At 46.7% G+C, this 21,993-nt stretch overlaps 1 protein-coding gene across 1 annotated transcript in view; it reads left to right on the top strand.

Annotated features, from left to right (window-relative positions):
- Positions 1–21,993, top strand: part of MINPP1 (multiple inositol-polyphosphate phosphatase 1) — a 52,703-nt gene that overhangs the window by 15,346 nt on the left and 15,364 nt on the right. The window contains exons 2-4 of the mRNA XM_038743371.1: positions 2,619–2,816; positions 9,341–9,438; positions 11,915–12,048. Of these exons, the coding sequence (XP_038599299.1) occupies positions 2,619–2,816; positions 9,341–9,438; positions 11,915–12,048 (430 nt within the window). The remainder of the gene's footprint in view (positions 1–2,618; positions 2,817–9,340; positions 9,439–11,914; positions 12,049–21,993) is intronic.

Raw genomic sequence — 21,993 nt, 5'->3', positions numbered from 1 at the left:
GGAACCAGTCTACCACATTTACTACCATCGAAGTACAACATTCCCCAGATGAGTAAAATTTCCTTTTAATATATCTGGAGAATGTTGTGCTTTCCTAGTTTTTTTTTTATTTTTTACTTTTTAAAGGGAGGTAGTCAGTGCCTTACCAGAAGACGAACTCATAACTTTGTATGTGTTTCAAGCAGGACAGGTTCTACTTGTTTGTTCTCCGTAGTTCATTACTGGCAGTGAGATTTTATCCATGTGTATAATTGAAAAGGCCCAAATAATAATAGTAATTGTGGTATTTGTTTAGCTCTTACTATGTGCCAAACACTAGGCACAGTCCCGTCAACACCACACACGAAGGCCATCCTACTTGATTATTTGCATAGTCTGGAGCTGTGTTCAATTCTTTGTTTTCTTCTTAGCTTACAAATATATTTTTTTCTATTACTCTCCCCACCTTCAAATCCCTATTGAAGGCACATCTCCTCCAAGAGGCCTTCCCTGGCCAAGCCCTCATTTCATTTAGAACAGTGCTTAGAACAGTGCTTTGCACATAGTAAGTGCTTAATAAATGCCATTATTATCATCATCATCATCATCATTTTCTCCTCCTTTCTGCTTTGCCCAGTTTCGCTCCCTTTATTCATCCCCCCCCATCCCCACAGAACTTACGAACATATTTGTAATTTATTGTTTTATGTTAATGTCTGTCTCCCTCCGTAATAATAACAATTGCGGTATCAGAGAAGCGGTGTGGCTCAGAGGAAAGAGCCCGGGCTTTGGATTCAGAGGTCATGGGTTCAAATCCCAGCTCCGCCAATTGTCAGCTGTGTGACTTAGGGCAAGTCACACAGTCATCTCTTTGCCTCAGTTCTCCCATCTGTAAAATGGGGATGAAGACTGTGAGCCCCCCGTGGGACAACGTGATCACCTTGTAACCTCCCCAGTGCTTACAACAGTGCCTTGCACATAGTAAGTGCTTAATAAATGCTATTATTATTATTTGTTAAATGGTTACTGTGTTCCAGGCACCATACTAAGCACTGGGGTGCACACAGGTATATCAAGTTGGACACAGTCTCTGTCCCACATGGGGCTCACAGTCTTCATCCCCATTTTACAGATGAGGGAACTGAGGCACAGAGAAGTAAAGTGACTTGACCAAGGTCATACAGCGGACAAGTGGCAGAGGTGGGGTTAGAACGCGTGACCTGGCTCTCAAGCCTGTGCTCTATCCACTACGCCATGCTGCCTCTCTAGACCTTAAGCTCACTGTGGACAGGGAATGTGTCTGTTCTATCGAACTCCCAAGCGCTTAGAACAGTGCTCTGCGCACAGAATGCCCTCAATAAATATGATTGATTGAGTCCTTGTTGCCATTCATTTACGGAGCTAAGGAAGAACAGAGATCTCCGCTCCAAAAAAACTCCCCCTATTTCTGATTGTCACCGCTTGCCGCCGAAGTCTGCCAGAAATCCTCACATCTTGGAACTTGTGCTTCACTGAGTTAATGCCTTATTTCCCGCCCTTTATTAACAGTTCCCCAACTTCATCTAATTGTTGAGCAGTTTCTTGGGCACCGTATTACATTCCTTTTACTTGATTTGAGTTTGTTAGTAATAGATTGATTGCTCTTGTCCTGTTAAGTGTGGCACGTGATGACCACGATGAAACAGTTTTAGCTAGAAAAGGGTGGAAATTGTTTGAAAACAATCAGTACTGCTTGCGTAGGGTCTTCTGGTAATAATAATGGTAGTGGTGGTATTTGTTAAAAATGCTGACGATGTGCCAGACATTGTACTAAGCGCTGGGGTGGATACATGGAAATAGGATTGGACACAGTCCCCATCTCACGTAGTGTGTATTATTCTTTGGAAGAAATGGCTGCCCAAATTACAAACCGAAGGTAACTCAGGTTATATTTAAATTTGTTTTTTTTTCTTTTATATTAATCAAAGAGGCAAGCTTCATCTCATAGAACTCTGACCCTGAAATTAGAAGTCTGCAGTAACTTTCCCGTTGCTGACTCAGATAGTACTGTCTGGAACAGTGGCAGTCAGCTCCATCTCCCCACCTCCCATGGATTATATGTCTCCCTGCTCTTTAATTCAGCTGACTAGCCTACTTGGATGGATGCTTTCGTTTTTCCAAAAAGCTTGGTTCACTGTTCTGTGGAATTTTGGTATACCTCGGGGTTACTAAGTAGCACTTATTTTACTTGAAAATCCACTTCAAAAACCTCTTTTGCTCTACAGATATTTGCTTGCAGTACATAGGTTTCAATTAATGAACTGAGTCACACCAAGAGCAGAAAACATTAGTTGAATCTGAACTATTTTTTTCACTCATCATCACTGAATACTTACACATATTCAGATGAGTCAATTTAATTGTCGTATTGAGCGCTTACTGTGTGCAGAGCACTGTGCTAAGCACTTGGGAAATACAAATCGGCAACATATAGAGACGGTTAGCGGCAGAGAAGCTGAGTGTGCGGGCTGGGCTAGAAAAGGAGAGACAGGAGGTGAGGTAGGAGGGGACGATGTGATGGACAGCCTTGAAGCCACTCAGTAACTAAGAGGTATGTACCCACTGAAGGATTTATGTTTTCCGTGTTTCTTTTCTTGCAGACGTGGAGTGTGAGGCACCCGAGATTAATGATAAGCTAATGAGGTTTTTTGATCATTGCGAGAAGTTTATAACTGAAGTGGAAGAGAATGCCACGGCGCTTCACCAAATAGACGCCTTCAAAAATGGACCAGAAATGCAAAACGTTTTGAAGAAGGTCGCAGCTCGTCTGCAGGTGCCGGCGCATGATTTAAATGCAGGTAATGCCTAGACGCCTGTCTCTTTAAAGTCCAATCAAGCAGCTTTACCTGGGAAATCAGGGAAGATGTGTGAATTCAGAATTGTTCCTTTTAAAATCCTGAGAGTTGCTTTGTTACACTAACCAACTTAGTTGTTCTACGGCCAAGAGTCTTTGTAGTATTGATTAGACTGTAATAGTATTGATTAATCATTTTACTTGAGAAAGGAGCTGGGGGCGATAGAAGACATTAAGAAGGGACCCTCATGGGGTGCCTAAAGTAAGTGATAGGGAGAGCAGATTCATTCACTCATTCCTATTTGTTGATTTCCTATTTGTTATTATTTTATTAGTGAGCACTTACCATGTGCAGAGCATCCTACTGAGCGCTTGGGAGAGTACCGTACAACAATAAGCAGACACATTCCCTGCCCAAAACAAGCTCACAGTCTAGAAAGGGGGAGACAGACGTCGATACACATAAATTACAGATATGTACACCTGTGCTGTGGGGCTGGGGCAGGGGAAGAACAAAGAGAGCAAGTCAGGGTGCTGCAGAAGGGAGTGGGAGGAAAGGAGAGGCTTAGTCTGGGAAGGCCCCTTGGAGGAGATGCGTCCTCAATATGGCTTTGAAGAGGGGGCCGGGGGGAGTAATTGTCGGACTTGAGGTGGGAGGGAGTTCCAGGCCAGAGGCAGGATGTGAGCGAAGGATTGGTGGTGAGATCGAGGCACGGTGAGAAGATTGGCATTAGAGGAGTGAAGTGTTGGGCTGGGTTGTGGGAGAGTAGTGAGTTGAAATAGGAGGGGGCAAGGTTTACAGCCATCGGTGAGGAGTTTTCATTTGATGTGGAGGTGGATGGGCAACCACTGGAGATTTTCAGGAGCACGGTGACGTGTCCTGAACGTTTTTGTAGAGAAACGATCTGGGCAGCACAGTGAAGTATGGGACTGGAGTGGGGAGAGACAGGAGGCTGGAGGTCAGCAAGGAGGCTGATGCAGTAATCCAGGCAGGAGAGGATCAGTCATTGTATTAACATGGTAGCAGTTTGGATGGAGATGAAACGGCGGATTTTAGTGATGTTGTGTAGGTGGGACCGACAGAATTTAGTGACGGATTGAATACGTGGGTTGAATATGAGAGAGGAGTCTAGGATAACGCCAAGGTTCTGGAAGGATTGTGGTGCCGTCTACGGCTGTGGGAAACTTGGGGGGAGGACAGGGTTTGGGTGGGACGATAAGGTGCTCTGTTTTGGACATGTTAAGTTTGAGGTGACGAGAGGACATCCTAATAGAAATGTCTTGAAGGCAAGAGGAAATGTGAGATTGCGAAGAGGGAGAGCGATCAGGGTTGGAGATGTAGATTTGGATATCATCTGCTTAGAGATGGTAGTTGAAGCCATAGGAGCGATTGAGTTCTCCAAGGGAGTGGGTGTAGATGGAGAATAGAAGGGGACTGAGAACTGAACCTTGAGGGACCCCCACTCCCCCCAACAATTGGGGTGGGAAGCAGAGGAGTCTGAGAATGAACGTCCAGAGAGATGAGAGGACGGAGTCAGTGAAGCCGAGGTTGGATAACATTTCCAGGAGAAGGGGTGGTCCGTGTCGAAGGCAGCTGAGAGGTTGAGGAGGATTAGGAGGGAGTAGAGGTCGTTGGATTTGACAAGGAGGAGGTCGTTGGTGACCTCTGAGAGGGCAGTTTCTGTTAATTGAAGGGGATGGAAGCCAGGTTGGAGAGGGTCAAGGAGAAAATTGGGAGTAGAGGAATTTGAGACAGCAGGTGTAGACAACTCATTCAAGGAGTTTGGAGAGGAATGGTAGGAGGGAGATGAGGCGATAACTGGAGGGAGCCATGGGGCCAAGGAAGGGTTTTTTTTAAGATGGGGAAGATATGGACATGTTTGAAAGCAGTGGGCAAGAAGCCAGTGGAGAGCGAACAGTTGAAGGTGGCCTTTAGGGAGAGAAGAAGGGACGGGGTGAGAGTTTCGATAAGGTGAGAAGGAATGGGGTCAGATGCGCAGGTGGAGGGGGCGGTGGCTTTTGTGAGGAGGCTGGAGATCTCCTCTGGAGCTACTGCTGGGAAGGATGGGAGAGTTGAGGAGCATATTGGAAAGGGGAGGGATTGAGGAGGGACGGGGTGATTTTAGGGAGCTCACGCCTGATAGTATCAATTTTCTTAATAAAGTAGGCGGCCGGGTCATTTGGCAAGGGCTGGGGGAGGTGAGGAGACGGGGGGCCTGAGGAGGGAGTTTAATGTCCGGAACAACTGGTGAGGACAATGGGCATGGGTGTCAAGGGGTGGAAAAATAATTTTGCCAGGCAGAGGAGGGAGCAGAGTCAAAGCATGCAAGGATAAACTTGAAGTGGGAAGAGTCAGCCAGATATGTAGATTTCTGCCAGCGGAGCTCTGCAGCTCAAGCGTGAGAAAGAGCGAAGGAGGCGGACTGTGCAGGTGATCCAGGGCCGTGGCTTAGTGGTACGAGATCGACGAAGGGCTAGGGGAGAGAGTGAGTTGAGTTCAGTAGAGAGGGTGATGTTCAGAGCATCTGTTTGGTCATCAAGGGAGGGTGGTTTGGGTATGGAGGCTAAGTGGGGCGTGGTGAGTTGAGAAAATTGGCCGGGATCAAAAGATCAGAGGTCTCTGTAGGGGAATAGTTCAGATTTACCGGGAGGAGGTTTGTGGGAGAGGAGGCGAGGGAGCAGGTTGTGGTCAGATAGAGGGATTTCAGAGTTGGTGAGGGTGGAGATTGTGCAGTGGCTAGAGATGAGATCGAGTGTGTCTCCAAGTTGGTGAATGGGTGAGGTGGAGCAGGAGGTCAGTGGAGTTAAGCTGTGATAGAAGGCGGGCGGCGGAAGGGTCATCAGGAACATTCGTGTGGATATTGAAGTCCCTGAGAAAGCGGGTGTGGAGAAAGAGAGGGAATGTGAGAAAGGGATCCAAATGGTTAAAGAAGTTGGAGGTGGGACCTGAGGGGGTGGTTGATGAAAGCTACTAGAATCTGGAGGGGGTGGTAGAGGTGAATGACATGGGCCTCAAAGAATAATAATAATAATAATAATAATGGTATTTGTTAAGCGCTTACTATGTGCAAAGCACTGCTGTAAGCGCTGAGGGAGGGAAAGAAAAGGATGGGGGAGGTGGAAAAGTGCGAAAGCGGAACTGGGATGTGAGAAGGCAGCCGACACCTCCTCCTTTCCCAGTGAAGTGGGAGATGGAGAGAGCAGCAGGGGAGACTGTGTCGTCTGGGGAGAGTCAGGTTTCAGTGATGGGTCGGAGGAGGAGCGACCTAGACAGAAGCAGGTCAAGGATAAAGGGAAGCTCCCCCATGATGGAGCGGGGCCTCCACAGATCACACTTGGCTGAAACTGTGGAGGGGGGAGTCCGGGAGGGGACAGCACGAGGGGTGGGGAGGGAGTTGAGGGGGTGGCCAGCTTGCGGGGAGGGGGACGAGGGGTGGTGCTGGAACAGGATGACAGGGATGGGGTGGGGAAGAGGAGTGGGGGCTGTGCAAGGGGAGGGGAGGAGAAGCAACATGGCTTAGTGGAAAGAGCCCGGGCTTGGGAGTCAGAAGTCGTGGGTTCTAATCACGACTCCGCCACCTGTCAGCTTTGTGACTTTGGACAAGTCACTTAACTTCTCTGGGCCTCAGTTACCTCATCTGTAAAATGGGAATGAAGACTGTGAGCCCCACGTGGGACAACCTGCTTACCCTGTATCTACACCAGTGCTTAGAACAGTGCTTGGCACACAGTAAGTGCTTAACAAATATCATTATTATTTTTCCCCCCTTCTAGACTGTGAGCCGTTGTTGATTGATTAAAAGAGCAGGGCTGTTTGTGGTCCCAACCCCAGTAGAGACACCCAAAGTTTTGAAGAAGCATAACGTAGTCTACTGATGCTATTGATGCCTGATTACTTGTTTTGATGTCTGTCTCCCCGCTTCTAGACTGTAAGCCCTTTATGAGCAGGGATTGTCTCTATTGCTGAACTGTACTTTCCAAGCGTTTAGTACAGTGCTCTGCACACAGTAAGCACTCTATAAATACGATTGAATGAATGAATGAAGTGGGAGTTAGGAGACCTGGATTCTCATCCTGCCTGTTTGCTCTGTGGTCTTAGGCAAGTCATTTAATTTTTCTCAGTTGGTTCACCTATACCGAGGGGATAAAATGCCCTTTTTTCTGCCTTGTTAGACTGAGAGCCACATGGGGGTCAGGGTCTGCGTCTGATCAGAATATCTTAAAGCTACCTCAGCTTTTGGCTCACTCAAAGTAAGCATTTAAAAGCTACAATCATAATTAAGGAAATGGAGAGTGAGGAAACTTAGTTCAGGCAGTGCTCGGATTAACCATTGTGTTAGGGTAGTGCAAAATACAAGTGTGTTCTCTTCTGCCGAAACGTAAGCATTCACTACTTGTTTTGCCTAGTTTGCTTTTTGTGATGAAAGAGCAGAATGTGGAGTATCCAAGGAGAGTAAGGTGGCAAAAGCCGCTAGGTGTAGACATTTTGGGTGAAAAAGAAGGGATTACTTCTGACAACTTGTAAAAAATGCTAGTGTGGTTGGTCCTAATTTATCAAATAACACGGGGAAACTAACTTTACCTATTTTAGATACAAATTAACTCCCCAGGTCCTCAAGGATGGGATTTGGAGGATCTATTGTTTATGCAAAATATCTGCAATGTAATATTGTCTATACTCAGATCTGCTGGTGATGTGGATAGACTGACTGGCAGAGGCTTCCCTGCCATGAAGAAGCAGTGGGGCCTACTGGATAGAGCACCTGGGTTCTAATCCCAGATCCGCCGCTTGTCTGCTGTATGACCTTGGGCAAGTCACTCAACTTTCCTGTGCCTCAGTTACCTCATCTGTAGAATGGGGATTGAGACTGTGAACGTACGTAGGAAAGGGACTGTATCCAACCCAATTATCTTGTATCTATCCCGAAGCTCAGAACAGGGCCCTGGCACATAGTAAGCACCTAACAAATACCACAATTATTATTATAATTATTATTATCATTATCATTATTACTCCTCCCTGAACATGATGGCAATCTTCTTGTACAGTCAATCCTCTCCTCTTCTCAGCTTCTACATGCCCACCCACGCCACCTCTTTTATCTGGGCTAGAGCCGGGGATCGGGGGTTGCCCCAGGCTGCCTGCAAAATGTTAACGGAAACAAGAATTGTTCTTAGCTTGAGTTTTTCTTTTTCTACTGTAAACTGCTTTAAAATGGCCATCATGAAAGCTGTTGGTAGGATTGGACAGAAGGCCTTAAACAGAGTTTTGCTTGAACTTCCCTGGTCAGTTTGGTCAGAGGAGTGATGAGGTCTCACTACTGCTGAACAGATAATAGACATGATGTTCACACTAGCATTCAGAGATTCAGGTAAATATACACTCTTCACAACAGATTCACCCTGGTCTCCTGTGAAACCTATAGGGAACATGTGGGTGCACTGTTAAGTTATTCCAATTTAGTTTTTATTTTCATATATCTCACTGTAGAAGTGCATAAATTTGGACTGGCAATACTTGGTAAATAATTAGTTTCTTATGTTGTGTTTTGTATGAATAGCTTCCAGACTTAGAAACAGAAGATTTAAAAAAAAAAAAGTGTTCTTTCCTTGCAGAGAAGACAGCATTTCAGTTTGAATAGGAGTTAAGTAATGATAACAATAATTGTGGCATTTAAGCGCTTACTGTGTGCCAAGCACTTTATACTACACGTTAATCAGGTCAGACACAGCCCCTGTTGCTCTTGGGGATCACAGTCTACTGGTGAGGGAGAACAGATATTTCCTCCCCATTTTATAGATGGTAAAACTGAAACGCAGAGAAATGGTGAATTTTCCCAGGTTCACACAGGAGGTGAGTGGCGGAACGAGGATTAGCATCTAGATCCCTACTAGAAAGAATTCCAGTCTGGAAAGGGGCCACACTTGGAAATAGTGACTGTTCTGTGATGATCAATCCAAACCTTTGGATGCTTTCTGCAGTGTGCAAGCCATTGTTCCCAAACAGTCTAACACGTACTTACTAGCTTTCAATAGTCAGGTAGAGAAGAAGATTGAGGCAGTCAATTTGTTTGGTTTTGCATTAAATAATTGTTGGTGCCAATTTCCAGAAACTGTGACTTAATTGGAAGCAGTAAATGCAAATGTAAATCACATCAGCCCGGTGTTGTGCAATCATTTTTACATTTATTACTTTTTCCTGAGATGGGCTAATATTGCCTTCATTTCATATTGAAGAAATTGAGTTAGGATTAAGTGATTAAACAAGTTCAGTTGAGGTCACTTTTTAGCCATTATTGCAATGGGCTATGTCTCTCATGCAGTTTAGCCCATTAACACTAACTGGCCAGTGTAACTAAATCTATTTCAGTAATTTAACCGGCCCAAGTTTCTGCTTATTATGAGATCTGTGGAGAATAGTTCTTGTGCCGTCTGTAGACGATTCCATTGTATAACAGAACAAAACCATTGTATATCAGAACAAAACTAGTCAACAAGTAAATTTTTCGTTTTCTTTCCCCCCTTCAGATTTGATTCAAGTGGCGTTTTTCACCTGTTCATTTGATCTGGCTATTAAAGGTGTTCAGTCCCCCTGGTGTGACGTCTTTGACACAGATGATGCTAAGGTAGGTGTTGCTTTTGTGGCCCTTCAATGGCTTTTAGTTTGGTGTAGCTTATTTAAAAACATACCCATAATATTCTTAGTTTTAAATGTTCCATATAAGGTCCAGGTTAAATGAACACATATGCTCAGGAAAATATAGCGTAGTTAAAAAAGCTTTCTGGTACTGGTACAGATCCTTTTAATAGGATGCAGAATCTCACAGAATCCCTCCCCGTTTTGAGAGGCAAGGGAAAAAAGGGAGAGGAAGCAGCAAGGACTGGGGTGACGAAGGGCTGGCCAGTAGTGGAGCCAAATGCAGTGTGAAGAGTTGGCCTGCCAGGTCCCAGAAATTGGATCTGATCCCACAGTGTCTAAGAATTCTGCCTAGGGCTTAAGGAGTCTAACCTTCTGTCATTTAGTGGTATTTGCTCAGCACTTACTGCGTGCAGAGCATCGTGCTAGGTGCTTGGGAAAGTACAGTGCAGTAGAATTGGAAGACACTACTTCGGGGAAGCAGCGTGGCTCAGTCTCACAAGCCCACAACGTTGGTGTCATCCTCGACTCCGTTCTCTCGTTCACCCCTCACATCCAATCCATCACCAAAACCTGCCGGTCTCACCTCCACAACATCGCCAAGATCAGCCCTTTCCTTTCCATCCAAACGGCTACCTTGCTGGTTCAATCTCTCATCCTATCCCGACTGGATTACTGCATACTGGATTACTGCATCAGCCTCCTCTCTGATCTCCCATCCTCCTGTCTCTCCCCGCTTCAATCTATACTTCACTCTGCTGCCTGGATCATCTTTGCGCCGCTCTGGGCATGTCACTCCCCTCCTCAGAAGTCTCCAGTGGCTGCCTGTCAATTTACGAATCAAACAAAAACTCCTCACTCTCGGCTTCAAGGCTGTCCATCACCTTGCCCCCTCCTACCTCACCTCCCTTTTCTCCTTCTACAGCCCAGCCCGCACCCTCCTCTCCTCCGCCGCTAATCTCCTCACCGTGCCTCGTTCTCGCCTGTCCCGCCATCGACCCCCGGCCCACGTCATCCCCCGGGCCTGGAATGCCCTCCCTCTGCCCATCCGCCAAGCTAGCTCTCTTCCTCCCTTCAAAGCCCTACTGAGCGCTCACCTCCTCCAGGAGGCCTTCCTAGACAGAGCCCCCATTTTCCTCTCCTCCCCTCCATTCTCCTCCTGCCCTACCTCCTTCCCCCCCACCACAGCACTTGTATATGTATTTGCACAGATTTATTGCTCTATTTATTTTACTTGTACATATTTACTATTCTATTTATTTTGTAAATGATGTACATATAGCTATAATTCTATTTGTTCTGACAATTTTGACACCTGTCTACATGTTTTGTTTTGTTGTCTGTCTCCCCCTTCTAGACTGTGAGCCCGTTGTTGGATAGGGACCGTCTCTATATGTTGCCAACTTGTACTTCCCAAGTACAGTGCTCTGCACAGTAAGCGCTCAATAAATACAATTGAATGAATGAAAGAGCACGGGCTTGGGAGTCAGAGGTCATGGGTTCTAATCCCAGCTCTGCCGCTTGTCTGCTGTGTGACTTTGGGCAAGTCACTTCACTTCTCTGTGCCTCAGTTCCCTCATCTGTAAAATGGGGGTGAAGACTGTGAGCCCCATATGAGGCAACCTGATTACCTTGTATCCCCCAGTGCGTAGAACAGTGCTTGGCACATAAGCGCTTAACAAATGCCATCAGAAAAAAAAAGATGTGATTCCAGGCCACAAGGAGCAGGGATCCCCCCACCGCAGACCGTAAGCAGGTTGTGGACGGGGAACGTGTCTACTGGTTCTGTTGCATTGTACTCTCCCAAGCACTTAGTACAGTGCTCTGCACACAGTAAGCGCTCAGCAAATAACGAATGATTGATAAGGAGCATACAGTCTAACAGCATCAGGCCTGGCTGTAAAGTCTGAGCTTCCAGGGAAGTCTGCATTGTGTATTATGAAGCAGCACGGCTTAACGGATGGAGCTTGGGCCTGAGGGTCCGAAGGACCTGGTTTCTAATCCCGGCTCTGCCGCCTGCCTGTGATGTGACTACGGACAAGTCACTTCCCTTCTCTGTGCTTCAGTTCCCTCATCTGTAAAATGGCGATTAAGAGTGTGAGCTCCAAGTGGGACAGGGACTATGTCCAAACCTGATGAACTTGCATCTACCCCAGTGCTTAGATAGAAAAGTGCTTGGCATATAGTAAGCGCTTAACAAGTACCATAATTACTGTTGTGAATTTCAAGAACCCTGAGTCCTGAGGCTTCCCAGGTATCCCCAACAGGGCAAGATCCACAGACACGTGTTGGAGCTATTGAATGATGTGTCTGTTTATTGTTGAACTGTCCCAAGCGCTTAGTACAGTGCTCTGCAAACAGTAAACGCTCAATAAATACAATTGAATGAATGAATAATACTCGCAGAGGGGAGCAGGTTATGCAGATTTTCGCTTAAAGAGATTTAAAAACAAATTTCATTTCAGGTACTGGAATACCTAAATGATCTCAAGCAGTACTGGAAGAGAGGATACGGTTATGCTATCAACAGCCGATCCAGTTGTAACCTGTTTAAAGACATCTTCAAAAACATGGACCAGGCAATTGCTGAGAAGCAAAGGTAAAAACAAGCTGAAAAGATTTGTCGGTTACAGGGAGCGCTACCAGCTCCAACTTTGACCCTGCATACATTTTCCAAGGGGCCGGGCCGTGGAACAACTTGCTACAACCAAGCACTTTGATACTATCAAGCCAATAAAGAAGTAGATCAATAGGGCAAGCAAGGCCAAATTAGGAGTCCAGGCATGAATGCCTAGAGGAGAGAAACCTTTGACCATGGCAGAGTGAGGAAGGTGCTCAGCCTCAGGGAGGCAGATTAGAAATAACAGTGAAGGATGAGAGTTAGGAGGAAGGGGAGGTACAGTCCCAAAGAGAGAGCCAAGGGTTTGGGATGTTCTAGGCTACTGGTGAAGCCGCCTCTTGCCCCCTTAAACGGCCCAGGAAATGCCTAGTACTGTCCGTGCTACTCCCCATGAGCCGCAGAGTGAACTATGGTCGTGCCGTCTTAACCACGGAGCCCCAGATCTCAGTCTCCAGTAGCAGCAGTTTAGCACGGTGGCTATTGAAGGGAGAGGATTATGGCTCGGGGGAGAGATTCAAACAAGCGACGGCTGTCTTGAATTTTCCATTGTTTCCGGTGTTGGACAGGCCTTGACAGCTGTGGCATTTTCCGCCCTTTCTCCTCGTGCTCTTCCCTTGTGGGAGTGGTGAAGATCAGCCCTTGCCCTAGCCCCGTTGTGCCAAGGGAACTGGGTGTTTGCAGAAATTCCTCGGCCAGCTCTCTTTCCGAGGGCCAGGTTGTTGAACGGATGGGGAGTGAGGGCTTCCCCTCACCCTGCTCTCCTCTTCTGCTCTTCATTCTGGCCTGCGTGGAGTGCCAATCTGAAATATAAATGTGTGGGTGAAGTCAGGGGAGCCTGATGGAAGGCGTATTCAGGAGGTCTGCTAATTCCTACACTCCGTTTTCTGGTGACACTGACCGCAGCAAAGTGCCTCTGGAGCTGTATCTTCCTCTTGCATCTCATCATGCCACTCACCTTGGAACCTTGACCCTTGGGTCGTTCTGGAGCCTTTGGGACCATTCCAGGCGCTGAACTAGAGAAATGCATCGGTTTGGGGGTTTATATCGCGGAGGGTGTGAGCATAGCCCAAGATTCACTGCCCCCTCAGCTGCCAGTCAGGCTCAGAGATCTGGAGAATCCCTGGAGTCACGGAACAGAACTTGGATTCCCTAAGAATTACAGTTGGGAGGGGAGATCCTAAAAACTGAGAGGCCTCCATTATACCCTGAGGGCTCTGTGGTCCCTCGGGCCTGTCTTAGAAACAATCAGTCAATCCATGATATTTGCCAAGCGCCTACTGGGGGCCTGGGCGTTGTCTTGAGTGCCATACAATAATTTGGGTAGGTATGAGTCCCTGCCCTCAAGAGGTCACAGTCTAGTATAAAACAAATTACAGGTAGGGGAAATGGCAGAATATAATGATATGTCCGAAAGTGCTATGGGGCTGGGGGTAGGGTATGTATCAGAGTGCTTAAGAGGTACAGACACAAGTGCATAGGCAACACAGAAGGGAGGGCAGATAGGAGGGGGAAATGAGGGACGTTTGATGGACGTTCACTCTCCCCACTCTCAAAGCCTTATTAAAAATGTGTCTCTTCCAAGAGGCCTTCCTTGACTAAGTCCCCATTTCCTTTTCTCCCAGCCCCTTCTGCCTCACCCTTGCATTGATTTTGATACTATCAAACCGATAAAGAAATGGATCAATAGGTTAAGCGGGGCCAAGTTAGGAAACCTGCATCACCTTTGAACCCTTACTTCACCCCTCCTTCGGCCTCATAGCACTTATGTACATATCCGTAATTTAATTCAATTGTATTAATGTCTGTCTCCCCTTGGAGACTGTAAGCTCCTTGTGGTCGAGGAGTGTATCTGCCAATCTGTTATACGCTCCCAAGCATGTAGTATAGCACTCTGCACACAGTAAACACTCAGTAAATACAATTGCTCTAGAGATTATTCAGGGAAGGCCTCTTGGAGGAGATATGCTTTTATTAGGGCTTTGAAGGTGAGGTGAGAGGTAGTCTGAGCATTACAAAGCAGGAGGTAGTCCCAGGCCAGAAGGAGGACGTGGGTAAGGGTTTGTTGTCAAGACAGGTGAGGTGATGGTACAGCGAGAAGATTGGCGTTAGAGGAGCGAAGCGAGCAGGCTAGGTTACAGTAGGAAATTAGTGAGGCTGGGTTGGAAGGGGAGATCTGATTGAATGCTTTAAAGCCTGTGCAGAGTTGGCCTGGCAAACACTGGAGGTTTTGGAGAAGTGGGGAGAAGTGAGCAGAAATATGTATTTTTTTATATAAAAAAATGATCTGGGAACTGGAGAGAAGTATGACTTAGAATGGGGAGAGACAGGAGGCAGGGAGGTCAGTCAGGAGGCTGATGCAGCAGTTGAGGCAGGATATCAGTGTTTGGATCAGCGTGATAGCAGTTTGGCAAGGAAGAGGCAAATTCTAGAGATTTGGGGAAGATAGAAATAGCGGGATTTGGGGACAGACTGACTGGGTTGACTGAGTTAGGTTGAGGATAGCACCAAGGTTATGAGCTTGTGAGACAGGGAGAATGGTCGTGCTGTCTAAAGTGGTGAGAAAGTCAGTGGGAGGACAGGGTTTCTGGGGAAAGATGAGGTCTGCTCTTTTGGACCTGTTCAATTTGAGGTGTCGGCTGAGTAGCAGGACACAAGACTTCAGAGGAGGAGAGAAGATGGGCCCGGAGAGGTAGATTGAGGAATCATTTATGTAGAGATCGTAGTTGAAGCTCTGGAAGCGAATGAGTCCTGGACTGCGCTTTAAGGGAAGGATCTGGGAGCTCCTGCAACTCTCCTGGGTTTTTGTCAGCACCATCATTTATTAACTGTATTGGGTCCTGAGCACCCTCGCGGACTCTCGGGAACCGACTGCAGAAGGATCGTACTCTGTAATGATGAAGATTGCAAGATATCCAATAAACGCGAGAGTAAGGGAATAGACACAGGTGTAAAACACAGGATAAAACATACCAGATAAACACCTGAGTGTTAAAGTGGTCATTGGTTGGCACGACCAGAAACATCGGAGGTTAATAGGGCTTGACCCTTGGAGGACATGGCTCTGGAGGGCTTCGAAGGAGCCGAGGAACTTGGCCGGTCAGAGTTGGATGCGAGAGGGAGTTTCATGTACCGGGGAAAGGGGTGAGCCTGGGAAGGAGTCATAAGAGATACAAGCAAGGTCCAATTAGAAAGTTTGTGTGGGAGAATGAGTATAATAAACTAGGGAAGCAGTGGAGCCTAGTGTAGAGAACACTAGGCATCAGAAGGACCTGGGTTCTAATCCCACCTCTGCCACGTTTCTGCTGTGTGACCTTGGGCAAGTCACTTCACCGTGCCTCGGCTCATCTGTAAAATGGGGAATAAGGTTGTGAGCCCCGTGTGGGACAGGGTCCAACCCAATTAGGTTGCATCCACCCCAGTGCTCAGTACAGTGCCTGACACATGATAATTGCTTAACCAGTACCCTAAAAAAGAGAGTAGAGCAGAAGGAGAGAATCAAGCTGATGGAGCAGTTGAAACCAGAGATTGAGGTTTTTTTAGCATGGTCTTTGTTGGCCAACTGACCCACGGCTACATGGTGTTTGATTGCCTGTAAATTGGCAGCGTGTTAAATTGAGGCACCTGGTCTCCGAGCGATTGAAAAGAGTCACTATTGAGGCGCCTATTTAAATAACCACCCAACAATACTATTGCTTAAAGAGAGCAGAACAGTTCCCATAAAGTCCAGGGAGTACCCGAAAGCCAACCTCTTTGTCAGGGGGCAGGAAGTCAATAAAAGGCTGCCATGGATCATTAAGCCCAAAGCCAATCTAAAGCTCAGTGTTGGTGTCACGCCCAGTCCTCTTTCCAGCTGAGAGACCCGGGGCTGACTTCTGGAACAGTTTTTAAGCCCGGAGCTTAAAGGACAAGAGAGAATTACTGATAGCAAGGTCTGAGAACTCGATTGGTTTACTAGTGTTGCACAGTGTTTGCTGCAGTTTGAAGGACCCAAACAGCAGTTTTCTGGCAGTGCTGGGTTTCCGAGCAAGTGTGGGGAGGCAGCATCAGCCCTGATGTCATGGAATCAGCCCGGCATCCAAAAATCAGAATTGAGTGGGGGAGGCTCAGTTGGAGGCAAGGCGAAGGCCCAGAGAAACTCAGAGCAGTAACCTGATGCAGTAGTTGAGAAGTGAAAAGGGCGTCAAGTGAGGTTTTTCTATATAGAATCCTTGAATATGAAGGCAAAGTTCTTTGTGGATAGAATCGATGAACTGGTGTGATGGTCTGCCTCAATAATAATAATAATGATGGCGTTTATTAAGCGCTTACTATGTGCAAAACACTGTTCTAAGCTCTGGGGAAGTTACAAGGTGATCAGGTTGTCCCACGGGGGGCTCACAGTCAATCCCCATTTTCCAGATGAGGTAACTGAGGCCCAGAGACGTAAAGTGACTTGCCCAAAGTCACACAGCTGGCAAGCGGCAGAGCCAGGATCAGAACCCATGACCTCTGACTCCCAAGACCGGGCTCTTTCCACTGTGCCTTGCTGTTTCCCTTAATGAATGAATGAATGATAATAATGGTGGCATTTACAAAGCGCTTACTACGTGCCAAGCACCGTTCTAAGCACTGGAGTGGATACAGGGTGATCAGGTTGTTCCCCATGGGGCTCACAGTCTTCATCCCCGTTTTCCAGATGCAGTAACTGAGGCCCAGAGAAGTGAAGCAACATGCCCAAAGTCACACAGCCGACAAGTGGCGGAGCTGGATTAGAACCCATGACCTCTGACTCCCAAGCCTGGGCTCTTTCCACTGAGCCACGCTGCTTCAATGAGTCATATGGTGGATGTTGATAATTCCAATTTGCTTGTACCCACCCCAGCACTTAGTACAGTGTGTGGCACATAGTAAGCACTTAACAAATACCACAATTATTACTATTCCTGTTGTAATCGTAGCCCAAGTGGCAACTGACAAGCAGTGTGACCTAATGGATAAAGCACCGGCCTGGGAGTTAGAGGACATGGGTTCTAATCCCAGCTCCTTGTCTGCTGTGTTGTGTCTGCTGTGTGACCATGGACAAGTTGCTTCACTTCTCTGGGCCTCAGTTTCCTCAACCCTAAAATAGAGAGTCAATAATAATAATAATAATGGTATTTATTCAGCGCTTACTATGTGCAAAGTACTGTTCTAAGCGCTGGGGAGGTTATAAGGTGATCAGGTTGTCCCTCGTGGGGCTCACAGTATTAATCCCCATTTTACAGATGAGGTAACTGAGGCACAGAGAAGTGAAGTGACTTGCCCAAAGTCACACAGCTGACTGTCCTACTTGACTATGAGCCCCATGTAGAACAGGCCTGTATCTGGTCTGATTAACTGTTATCTACCCCAGCACTTTGAACACATAGTAAGCACTCAACAAATACCCTATAAAAAACAAAAACGATCACTCAAAGTGAAAAAGGAGACATGATCAGGTAGGTCCTACATAATCTTGCAAGCTGTGGTTTCCATCTATATCTTGTTTTTAAAATGCAGAAAAGCAGTGGTTGAAGAAATTCTCCTTACCTGAAAAATTAGCATGTAGTTGCGGAGGAGATTCTAACAAGCTCTTTTTGGGCACTGATGATTCATGGAATTCTAGTGGATTTCAGTTCAGATTTTGGCAAATTTCCTTTCTGGTAATCCTCGAAGGAGAAAACCTCGACTTTTGGCTCTCCTCTCTTTTGGCAGGACTTTGGTGTAGTTAGCCAAGGCATGGAAAGAATGAATGTGCTTACTCAAGATTTGGGCAGCAATTTTATTGTAATGAATAGTTTCCATTGTTAACCTTCAAGAAGTGATTTCAGAAAATCAATTTTTTTTTTTTAATGGTATTTGTTAAGCGCTTACTGTGCAGCAGGCACCTTACTGAGTGCTGGGATATCTTGTCTTAAGCCATCGAGTCGTCTCCGGCCCGTAATGGCACCATGGGCACCTCTCTCCCAGAGTGCCCCACCCTGTCTGCAATCCTTCTGGTAGCATCTCCATAGAGTTTTTTTGGTAAAAATACAGAAGCGGTTTACCATTTCCTCCTTCCGTGCGGTAAACTTGTGTCTTTGCCCTCGACTCTCTCCTATGCTGCTGCTGCCCAACGTAGGTGAGCTTTGGCTTGTAGCGATTGCCTTCCACTCGCTGGCCACTGCCCAAGTTGGGAATGGAATGGATAGGCCTCTGCTTGACTCTCCCTCCCGGGATCGAGACTGGGAGAGAACTGGAAACTCCTCAGGTGCAGCCCCGAGAGGGGAAGTGCTGGGATAATGCAAATTTTTCAGGTAAGGAGAATTTTTTCAGTCACTACAGACAACCACTGCTTTTCTGCATTTTAAAAACGAGATATGGATGGAAACCATAGCTTGTTGGGCCCATTCCAATGGGAGGCCTCTTGGGGAGCTTTTGTCCCCAGTGCTCCGACATCAACAAAAGTAGCCTGGAAGTGCCATTGTGGGAGAGGTACGAATCATGCTGCTTTTCCCTCCACCCTTCCCCGGCCCCCTGAGAATCCTACCCTCTTTACCCCAGCACAGGCTTATGTGATGTTGGGTTTCCCTGTTTCTCCCCAAATCCACATTCTAGCCCCAATTTGCTGGATTCACTCCTCCCAGACCTACCTTCCCAACCTCAGTTGTGGCTACTCGGAGATTTAGGGCAGCAGCCCAAGGGAAGTATCAAATTGGTCAATCAGTCAGTGGTATTTATGGAGTGCTAAATGTGTACGGAGCAGTACATGGGAGATTATAATATTGTTGGTAGACACTAGTGTAATGCAGGGTCAAATGAAATGGCATTAGAAATTTTTAGGGACCTTAAGATGACTTCCTGGAGGAAATTACCCTTGGATTGGTTTTATCTCATGGAGTTAAAAATGGGGGAAAATATTGCGGAAGAATTTTCTCCTTCTGAGTAAAGACATAGGGCCACGTGAATAAAGCTTACCGAGTTGAATCAGTGGTCCGTCCAGCCCAGTACTTTGTTTCTGACGGTGGCCCCAAAGTAAAAGGGGGTTTGCAAAGCACTGTACTAAGCGCTTGGAAGAGTACAGTATAACAATAAACAGACACATTCCCTGTCCACAGTGGGCTTACAGTCTAGAGGATAGTAAGGACAACCCACAAGCAGCACTCAGCAAAATATGAAGCCTCCGAGTTGTCACACCCAAAGCTGTCATATCTGTAGAGATTTTCCCACCTGAAGAATCTAATAATAATAATGGCATTTATTAAGCGCTTACTATGTGCAAAGCACTGTTCTAAGCGCTGGGGAGGTTGCAAGGTGAGCAGGTTGTCCCACGGGGGGGCTCACAGTCTTAATCCCCATTTTACAGATGAGGTAACTGAGGCCCAGAGAAGTGAAGTGACTTGCCCAAGGTCACATAGCTGACAGTTGGCGGAGCTGGGATTTGAACCCATGACCTTTGACTCCAAAGCCTGGGCTCTTTCCACTGAGCCACACTGCTTCTCATCTGCATTAATCTCCAGAAATTCTTTCTTCCATCATGCTGTCACGCTGACCTATCCACGTCCCCTCAATTCCCTTCGTCTAATTGCCCCATCCCTGTCCTTCCTTCCCAGCACCGCTCTTCATCACCCTCCTCCCATGCTGGCCCGTATCAGCCCACTGTCATCCCACCCCTCGCTCCGTCCCCACCCCACAGTCCCAGCAAAGCATCCCTAGGAAATCTTCCCTTCATCCTGACCCTGTTCCCCACTCAGTCACACCGTTCCTCCTTCACTGTCACCGAAACCTGGCTCTCTCCTGCCTCTCTCTTCTGAAGGGGCTTCATCTTCCTCCACTCAGAAGTCTCACAAGGAAAGAGGGAGGAGTTTGCCTCTTCCTTGCTTCCCAAAGCCACTTTCACACCTTTCCACCTGTCCCATCCCTCTGCCCCTTCCTTTGAAGCCCACATGATCCTCCTCTGTCACCCACTCCAGTTGCTAATCATGGTCATCAACCAACCCCAGGCTTCTCCTCCAACTTTATGAACCATTTTGATCCCTTTCTCACATTCCTTTTCTGCACCTACACTCATCCCCGGGGGCTTCAGTACCCATTGATTTAATTGATTCATTTTTTTCAGGTAAATACTTGCCCAAGGAATTCAGGCTATCAGAAATATTTATGGTGGCTCAATCAGTCCATCTATCATATTTAATGCCTACTGTGTGCAGCGCACTGTCCTAAGCACTTGGGAGAGTACAGTGTACCAAGATTGATGTGTTCTCTGCCACAAAGAGGTTACAGTTTGGAGGGGGAGACAGGCATTAAAATAAATTACAAATATGTATAGAAGTGCCTTGAACAGAGGTTGGGGTGAATGAATGAATGAATGATGGTATTTGTTAAGCGCCTACTATGCGTCAAGCACTGTTCTAATTGCTGGGGTAGATGCAAGCTAATCAGGTTGGACACAGTCTCTGTCCCACGTCTCCCTGTCCCACTTAATCCCCATTTTACAGATGAGGTAACTGAGGCACAGAGAAATGAAATGACTCACCCAAGGTCACACGGCAGATAAGTGGCCGAGCTAGGATTAGAATCCAGGACCTTCTGACTCCCGGGCCTATGTTCTATCCATTCGGCCAAGCTGCTACCCAAGGTCCTAAATCCAAGTGCAAGAAAGATTCAGAGAGAGAGGGAATAGAGGAAATGTAGGCTTAGTCGGTAAAGGCCTCTTGGAAGCGGTGGTTTTGATAAGGCTTTGAAGGTGAGATGATACAATGTATAAGTCTGTATTGATACACATACCATTAAACTGACTTTCAGGGAAAACCAGTGGTATTTGAGCACTTACCGTGTGCAGAGCACTGTACTAAGTGCCTGGGAGAGCGCAGTACAACAGAGTTGGTAGACACATTCCCCGTCCACAACGAGCTTACAGTCTAGAGGCGAAGGCAGGTATTAATATAAATAAATTATGGATCTGTACGTAAGTGCTGTGGAACTGAGGCTCGTGGGAATACCAAATGCCCCAAAGGTCCGGAGGACATGGGGAGGGGGTTGGCGGTGAGATGGATGAAATCGATGCCTGTCTTCTTGTTTTGTTGTCTGTCTCCCCCTTCTAGACTGTGCGCCCGTTGTTGGGTAGGGATTGTCTCTATCTGTTGTCGAATTGTACTTTCCAAGTGTTTAATACGGTGCTCTGCACACAGTAGGCGCTCAATAAATACAATTGAATGAAATTGAGATACAGTGAGCCGGCTGCCGCCAGAGGACCAAAGTGTGCGGGCAAGGCTGAAAAAGGAGGTCAGTGAGGGAAAGTAGAAGGGGGCCAAGCTGCTCGAACCCTATCTAAACCTGCGCTGCATACGTATGTTTACGTTCGTACCCATTTGTGTGTGATAGTGTGACTCCTTACTGGAAATATTTTAAAGTCACCGATGTTCCGCTTTTAAAGTAGTTTATGTAATTTTGCCATGTAGCAGAAGATGGCAGCATTACAACCGAAGAATTAAATAGAATAGATTGCACTCTACATCTATTACAGCTCAGGTCAGGTATTGCATTTACCCATATAATTGGACGGCTTTTTTTTTTGGCATATTACTTCAGTTATTAAAACAGGGATGGGATCGTATCTGCTTTATTTTGTGCTGCACACAAGGGCACTCAATGAATCAAGCCCCACTTCCTCCCCCAGCTAGTCTTTTTTCAAAGGAAAATCTCCACCTCCCCCCCGCCGAAGCTGGTCTCTGCTGCTTTAATGGGTTTTGATTCTTTTCGTCTATTTACCCCAGTACTGTTTACAATTGTGTGGTAGAAAAAATAACCTTTCATTCCCTCCCCAAATATCAGGGTAGGGAAATCATGCAGGTGAGGCAGTATTGCCAGTAAGTACGGTAATGTGCTAGGGTTAGCTATAGGCAAACTTGTAGTGTGCACTAACTCTGAATTTGATGCCCTCTTTGC

The sequence above is a fragment of the Tachyglossus aculeatus genome, chromosome 3 (genome assembly GCF_015852505.1).
Source record: "Tachyglossus aculeatus isolate mTacAcu1 chromosome 3, mTacAcu1.pri, whole genome shotgun sequence".
Lineage (NCBI taxonomy): Eukaryota > Metazoa > Chordata > Mammalia > Monotremata > Tachyglossidae > Tachyglossus > Tachyglossus aculeatus.
This window is presented reverse-complemented; position numbering and strand designations above follow the sequence as displayed.